Raw genomic sequence first — 7,527 nt, 5'->3', positions numbered from 1 at the left:
ACTCACTAACCAAGCATCTAAACCACCATACGACGTCCTTTTGGATAACTAATGTTGTATATATTATCAATATCATCATATTGAGTTTATTTTTTCCTTAAATAACTCACACATATGCATAAAAATTGGTCTATGACCTTATAAATACAAATTATTTGTTATATATAGATACCGAATTTTCAGAGCCGAACTCACATTTATAAATCGAATTATACACGTACGTATACCGTTCCGAATTAATGACGAATCACGTCCCGTTGACCGAATTTTGGACCGAATCTGGATTTTACAAAACCGTATAATACTCGTACGTTTGCCGTTCCGTACGTTTGCCGAATCCCGAATTGCTAACTAGGTTCCCGACATCTATATACATGGCTGTTCTCTTATTCGGTCACTGACACGTGTCGCTTATTTAGCGGCTCTTGTTTTAACGTGGACGAATAGATTTTAAGAAACTGATCCTTCATTCTCATCCACTAGTTTCAGTCTCTCTCCACACCACGTGTCGTCTCATTTTTGAATTAGGAAAAAAAATAAAAAAATCTTTTAGAGTCGGCAAAAGAGAAAATTCAGGTTGGGCGTTTTAAACTCTGCTGTTCAGATAATTGTTTGTAATCTGCTAATTTACAAGAAAGTGGAAATCTATTGATCTGGTAAACTCTTGTTCCTATAGATTCTTTGTGGTGACATCTGTTGTTGAGAAATTTTTTGCTATTTTTTTGGGGTTGAAGGATAAGATTTGGGGTTTTGTTATTTAAAATTCAGCATTTTCAGTCCTGCAGAGGTTGTTGTTAGTTGTATTTTAAGATGAGATTAGATGATCAGTTAACGGTATTGTTAGTTCCGGTTAAGGAATTTGCCTGTTGAGGATGTCTGACTGGTCCATGTATAATGAGGTAGGTTTATTTTTTCTTTCTTTCTTTTGTTCTTGATATTGGATTTAATAGTCTAAGTTGCTTAACAGCTGGTTATTAGATTGATTCATTGGTTAACCAGTGGAGCTCTGTTTTGTTGTTTAGGAATCATAAAACTTTGAATTTACTTTAACTTCCGATGGATTTTTATGGTCATTTCAGAGACACTAAAATAGAAAAAGATTGTTTAAAATTAGAAGAAAAGAAATTAAACTGCGTTATTTTGCTGTTGCAAGGATGGAGCTGTTAGTGGGATACTAGATACTATTTTGAAATAACTCAGGTGGACATTAAGTGCACTTTTTATGCAAGGATAATAATAGCACAGTTTTCCCTTACTATGCGTGTTTTGGTGATGTTGTATAATATGTTAGTCTTTATTAAGATCTGTAGTTGCTTTCTAATTTGTATTGTCCGGTACTCTTAAATCACCTAAAATCACCTCAACTGGTTTTACAGCTTGATGATATTTCATGGGATGAGGTTGGTGAGAGTGATGACCATATAGTGCTTCATCGTTACGTTCAGAAAGGGTTCTTCTTTCCAGCTCAAGTTGGTTTTGGCAAGAGGGATAGGTGTGGCCGAATATTTGCTTCTAGAAATAATAAGAGCGTTGCAAATTTACTCCTAAATATGGTATTCAGGGAAGAGTGGGAGTAAAAGACATCAAGGGTCCTATGTTGGAAAACAATTTTTGGTCTGGTTCTCCTGAAGGTTTATCTCTTGATTCAGGAGATACCAATTTAATTCAAGAAATTGCAAACTTCGCTTGCACTGATGCTAAGTTATCCAATAACTGCTTTCTAGATAACAACATTATGTCTTCAAGTGGTAATGCATTATACGGAAATGTTATGTTTGATGAAAAACTGGCTGCCAGAGATAGCAGCTTTTCTCGATTTCAGCTTGGTGATCTCACTCCAACAAACAACAAATTTTGTGCGGGTGAAGAAGAGCAGAAGGATTCCACCAATCTTTTGTATTATGGATGGCCTGACATTGGCAATCTTGAAGATGTTGAAAAGATGTTTAGGTAATTTTTAATTCCTTTTGTTGCGACAAATATAGTTGTATGTTTCCCTTGTAAATTTTATTAGTGAAGTTCTTTCTGACATCATATCATCCTTGTCCTGTGATTTCTTGTTCTATAAAAGCTGTGATTCCACTTACGGGCAAGGGAATTCTAGTTATGACAATGAAGTTTCATGGATCTCGTCTCCTGTCGACAGCTCTGATGATGCTCTAAGATCTAGTTTCAACTCGTCAATTTCCGAGTGGAAAAGTACACCAAAACAAAGTGAAGGAAATACAGAATATCTGTGCAGCAGCGTTACTCCTTCAAGCACCAATTATGGCAAGCAAAATGTCTTTGATACTTGTTGGACGAATTCCCAGAATCTAGGTGCTGACGATTCTTCCTCTGCGTGTCCATCTTTTTGTAATATGGTGGATATAGATGTTGAAGATAGGAGGTTATCTATATCAAATGAGCAGGTTAGTAAGAAAGCGTGTTTTCTCTCTTACAGATTCATGTGCCTGTTACATATTAATTGGGCTGTAGGTGTGCTGGGTGCGTTGTCTCCCTAACCTTAGTAGCTGTTTAAACTCTTTGACTGTTGCATATGCAGGTGTTAATTGGTCAGTATTTAGTGACAGTTGTGGAATTGTGTCATAATTTGATGAACAGGACATATAAGTAGGATCTTGAGGGAAATCCATTGCCTTGCATGTTCAGTTTGATTTCTTTTTTGAAATTTACATGTCATTTACATGTCTGTCCGATTTGCAACAACCTATCGAGGGGCTCACTCAAGATATACCCGAACTATGACTCAACAGAAAATGAGAGCGCTAGTTTGGGTTCCTCGGGATAGGGGTAGACAAAAGAGAGATTCTTGTCGTTTGTGGATCACTCGTATAAATGCAGTAATTTGTTAGTATAGGATATGTGATCCTATATTTATAGTATATTAACACATGATTTATACAAGGGGCAGAGACTTCTTGATCGTAAAATACTTGCATTAGACAAAAAGGCAGGCTGAACATTTTAGGTGACAGTGTGACAGTGTGTTGAAAGAGGATCAGTATGCAAATCTGCGTTGGGGATTTGTTGAGGATTCATTAGTTGTTTGGTTGAAAAGAGTAATCATGACTGTTGTCATTGTCCTCATCAGACGCCTCAGCTCTTTGATTAACCAAAAGGACTGTTAATTATTTGGATGTGATTGTCCATTCTTACTGAGGTTGGTCAGCCAAGCTAGAGATTTGAAGTTGCTTTACCAACGTATATCTTGAAATAGAAGAATGATTCCTTTTCATTGAACTAGCATCATTTGAGATTTATATGTACCAGTTCCAGAAACCTTGTAAGAAAGGGTGATTCGATGACAAAATGATAAATGTGTTAGAAACATCTGTGATGTGAAATGTAAAATTGTAATCCATTGTGTTGTCGGAATATATAATACATAATCACCACGGCCACGGATTAGTTTGCCAACAGAAGAAAACAGCATAGGTTGTGGCAGATTGTTCGAACTTGTTAATTCCGTGGACATGAAAAAGAGTCACCTTTGTGTCTTTGTTCATCTTGGGTTCCTTCAGGAGTCGAGACATACTTTTTAAGAGCAAGCTTTTTAAGTAGATATGTTTGTCGTCTACTTTTGTTGTTTCTGAATTGATTCTAAGAATTAAGACTTAAGAATGTGAAGCCTCCATTCTCAATATCTGTTGGCAGTCTCCTTGCAAGACTCATAACGGTTTCAGAGAAGAAAAGCAAAATATAGTTGTAACTTGGTCAATATATATACACTTCAAATTACTTTGGTTATTCATGTAAGTATCCAACCCTACCATTTGTGTTGATTTGAATCTGAAACTTATTTTCACTCTGCATTTTTTTTCCTAGGTTTCTGCTTTTGCCTTGGGTCATGCTCCCATGGAGATGTCTCCAAACTTCCCACCAGAGATTCCACCATCTATGATCCTGGAGGAGAATATAGCAAAGCATAACCAGTACGAACATATGCAAGTATCATATACGACTGCGTATCAGCATGAAGATTCCGTGATTCAGCAAGCACAGAGTCAGACATCACTTACTGACCAGGTTCCAGTTGGGGAAAAATTGCATCAAAGTCTTAATGCAGTTGAACTACTAAGCATTGAGGTGCCAGCAGTATCAGATACATTGACCGTACCGGGAACTACATTCTTGGATGATGTACCAGTAGAAGCATCTGGTCTTCGGCAGCTTCTATGTATCATGAAGCAGGTAAATTGTTTCTTGGAGTCTGCATTATGTAACTTAACATGCACCATGGTCGAATAAAAAATGAACTCCTTTTTGCTCTTAGGAATTGTTAGTCATATCCACATAGATGCTTGATCAACTGGATTAATTTTGAACAGAAATAGTCCAGTTCTTTTTTTCAGATACCATCTGCTGGATTGATTTTACTTTTATATCGGTGACACTAGTGATACTAATACCTTCAGTAAGTTTGTGCATATCCCACTATGTTGGTTTTATACAAGAGATTTGCTTCATGCTCTGCAGATTGCTTTTGCAAGTCTGTCAAATTATCATTTATGATTAACCTAGAGTGTGCTGCTGTCATGGTAAGGTCAAGGTAATTTGGAAGGCTGATTGCCACACTTTGCTTTGGGTTAGTTTTGTTTTGAAAGCTCTGTGGTTATTAAGCATATTGACTGAGACCAAGTTGACTGATCGAATGTTGTGCGTAACATGGATAAGTACTTCCTGTTCATATGAGGACCCGTGCCTCGCATCATTATTGTGTATCAACTCTAAGAGAAAGCATGGTGTTCTGAGGCACAATCCACATTCTGGTTTGCTTTTATTTTTATTTTTATTTTCATATAAGGGTACGGCATATCATCAAATCTCTAATGTAGGAATACAGGGTTATAAATTGCTGAATTTGGAACTAGTATCAGGGCAATTGTAAGTAAATAGACGCACATTCAGTTGCGCAAACAAAACCGTATGAATTTATCTGGTATTGATTCAGCTGAACTTTTTTATTTTCAGTTGGATAGTAGAACAAAGCTATGTATAAGAGATAGTTTGTACCGCTTGGCTAGAAGTGCTGATCAAAGACACAATCTTGGATTATCAAAAAGTAGCGGCAGAGATATCATAAATGAAAAAGGAGTTTTCACAACTGAAGAAGCAAATGTGTATGATAGTTAACCGTACTTATTAAAGTTTTTATATTGATATGTGGGTCCCTACTCTTCTTGTCCTGCCTTAGGGAAAGTACATAAACAGACGAAGTACTAAAAATTATAAACGAGAATAAAATTTAGGCAGTACCATTATCTCCAACTTGAGGGGCATAATAATCCATTTATGGGGTTTGTTTATTCCCCAATTTTTGTTAGAAAAATGTAGAAAATTATGTTTAGGGGAACAGATATGTTGTGTGCCTAGGAAGATAACTCGTCTTTGAGAGAAGAAATCAAAGATCAAAGGGGCAGGGAAGCTGACAGATAGTTCAATTTTGGGGAATTTGTTTTGATCGTTTTGAAGGTAAAATATGGCATCTACACATTCATATATATCGATAGTAGATGAGCATCTTGATTTTGGGATACTAAAACTGCCACTGCACCTGACAGCTATGTTTTGTATTGCGTACTTGGGGTTTTTATCAGTTAGGAAATAGGATGCCGACAAGTTTTGGAACTTGGGTCATAGGTATCATCCACCAGCTACTAGAGAAAAATCAGAAGTGTATCTCATGGATGAGTTCTTTACCTATTTTCATGGTTCCTGAACTGCAAACCAGGACCTGTTAGTTGTGCGTTTGCTATTAAGGTTGATGTTGATGGTTTTTTTTAATATTTTTTGCTGCGTTTGATTTCAATTCCACACATGCTGGTCTTTATGCAGGTCTTCGGAATTGAAGGACTTGGAAGCTGTTACAAATCCAATCGATCGCTCTGTGGCACATTTACTTTTCCAAGTCCCAGCCAAACCGTCTACGGGGGTTTGTGATGGTTCCTTATCTCTAGAGTCCTCTAGCGTGGTTAGCTCTTAGACAATTAGTCCTGATCATACATAGCTTTCTTAGCCAGGATGCTTAGGTTTCTAAATTCTAATCATTATGTTATTGAATTGAACCTCAGGTTCATGGGTCTATCACTAGCCAGCATTTGATTCCTAACGAACTGCTTTACGAGGAAGAACATTCTGGTGGGGTGGAGGAAATTTCTGAATACTGATCAAGAGTAAGAAAATTATATCCTTCAGCAACTTCAATGAATTTTCTTATGTATGTTTAGCTGTTGCTTATCACTATGTCCGAGTAGTGATACATTACAAGTGTCGTGTACTGGTTGCAAAGAAGAAAATATGTAACTCCAGTTACAAGTGACAACTTCAGCGACCTTTTTGATGTGTATTAAGAGGTTGTGCATCGCCAAAGAGCTCATAGGCAACAAACTTACAGGCCTATGCCATCTTTTAGGTGTATCAGTTACGTGACTATGGCCTGTACAAAATAAAAAGAAAATGTTTTTTTAGCTATTTTAAGATTCTGCTAATGTATATATACTTGTTCCAATTGGCATAATTGTGATAGGTAGCCACTTATTTTTGATCATTATACAAAATCATGTCTTCATTCTTTCACGTGTTCCAGTCAGTTAAATAACTAAGAGATAAGGACAGAATTATAGAAACATACCCATACTCCTATTGGAAAAGTAAGGATCTGATTCGGTTCGTCTATTGGAAGTAGATGATACGAAGATTTGAATATTGTCTCGTGGCATGACCTCATGACATTTTCTTTGGTCATGTTTGTGTTGGTACTGGATGTGGATTCTGGTTAACAAGTTCAGTTTCCAGCAATGCGCTAAAGTGTGAAAATGGTTATCTGGAAACACTATTCTTGTTGTGGTGCTATAAAAACAAATCTATGCTTCACTACTTCTTGAATGAACATTTATTTCATGTCTGTGATTATGTGTCCTTTTAGTTCACTCTTACAACTAACAAATAGTTTGCTATGATGTACAACTGGGCCAAGTGTCTCTTCTTGTTGCAGGGTCAGTCTACAAGATAACGTTTTGCGGAAGAGTGGAGATCACTCACTCCGTCGCAGGCTCTTATTATGGTTTGGTATTTTTAGTAATAAACAAAGAGCGGTTAGTGGTGCTTACTTGCTTTTATGCCTATAGACTTGTGATATTTTATCTGTCAGTCGCCTCTTTATACCTGTTTGGCCTTTATAGCCTCATATCCACGTTTCGAGTTGGAACAAGGTATTAGAGTTATTAGAACATTTGAAGTGCAAAGGAGGAGGGTGCGGCCAGTAGGTACAAGTTACAGTGTATCTATCCTAACTATCATGAGTCATGACCCATAATTCTTGTTTTATATGGTAGTACTTCTCTTATCCGACTTTTAAGCAGCTGAAACTTCTGAAGTAGTTGGTTCTTTCTAGTCATAATTAGAAGCTGGGCAACTCCTACATTTATATCACATTAGCCAACATGGAAATTATCTCTAGGAGCTTCTTTCAGTGGAACTGATAACTTTTTGATATTTACTAGCAATAGTATTTGATTTTGGATC

General features: G+C 36.8%; 1 protein-coding gene across 4 annotated transcripts; it reads left to right on the top strand.

The window, feature by feature from the left end:
* Nucleotides 1-519: 519 nt before the first annotated feature.
* LOC113331839 (protein LNK1-like) lies at nt 520-6,921 on the top strand. 4 transcript variants are annotated; one of them, XM_026578486.1, is made up of 7 exons: nt 520-656; nt 1,377-1,950; nt 2,072-2,411; nt 3,829-4,194; nt 4,975-5,123; nt 5,839-5,974; nt 6,075-6,921. In XM_026578486.1, exons 2-7 carry the CDS (start codon nt 1,595-1,597, stop codon nt 6,168-6,170), a joined length of 1,443 nt encoding a protein of 480 aa, XP_026434271.1. In that variant the 5' UTR covers nt 520-656; nt 1,377-1,594; the 3' UTR covers nt 6,171-6,921. The 4 variants fall into 4 exon arrangements, with proteins under 4 accessions (XP_026434271.1, XP_026434274.1, XP_026434272.1 ...); XM_026578487.1 differs by having other exon boundaries at nt 571-899; XM_026578488.1 differs by lacking the exon at nt 520-656 and adding an exon at nt 1,182-1,200.
* Nucleotides 6,922-7,527: the final 606 nt, after the last annotated feature.

This window comes from Papaver somniferum, unplaced genomic scaffold (genome assembly GCF_003573695.1).
Source record: "Papaver somniferum cultivar HN1 unplaced genomic scaffold, ASM357369v1 unplaced-scaffold_128, whole genome shotgun sequence".
NCBI lineage: Eukaryota > Viridiplantae > Streptophyta > Magnoliopsida > Ranunculales > Papaveraceae > Papaver > Papaver somniferum.
The sequence above is the reverse complement of the archived record's forward strand: the minus strand, read 5'-3'. Positions and strand labels throughout refer to the sequence as shown.

What these genes read in the sequence shown, in the direction of transcription:
- LOC113331839 (XM_026578486.1), top strand. Translation starts at nt 1,595, where the DNA reads ATGTTGGAAAACAATTTTTGGTCTGGTTCTCCTGAAGGTTTATCTCTT. An exon ending in ACAACTGAAGAAGCAAATGT is followed by an intron (nt 5,124 to 5,838) that starts GTATGATAGTTA and finishes GTCTTTATGCAG; the next exon opens with GTCTTCGGAATTGAAGGACT. An exon ending in CTCTAGAGTCCTCTAGCGTG is followed by an intron (nt 5,975 to 6,074) that starts GTTAGCTCTTAG and finishes ATTGAACCTCAG; the next exon opens with GTTCATGGGTCTATCACTAG.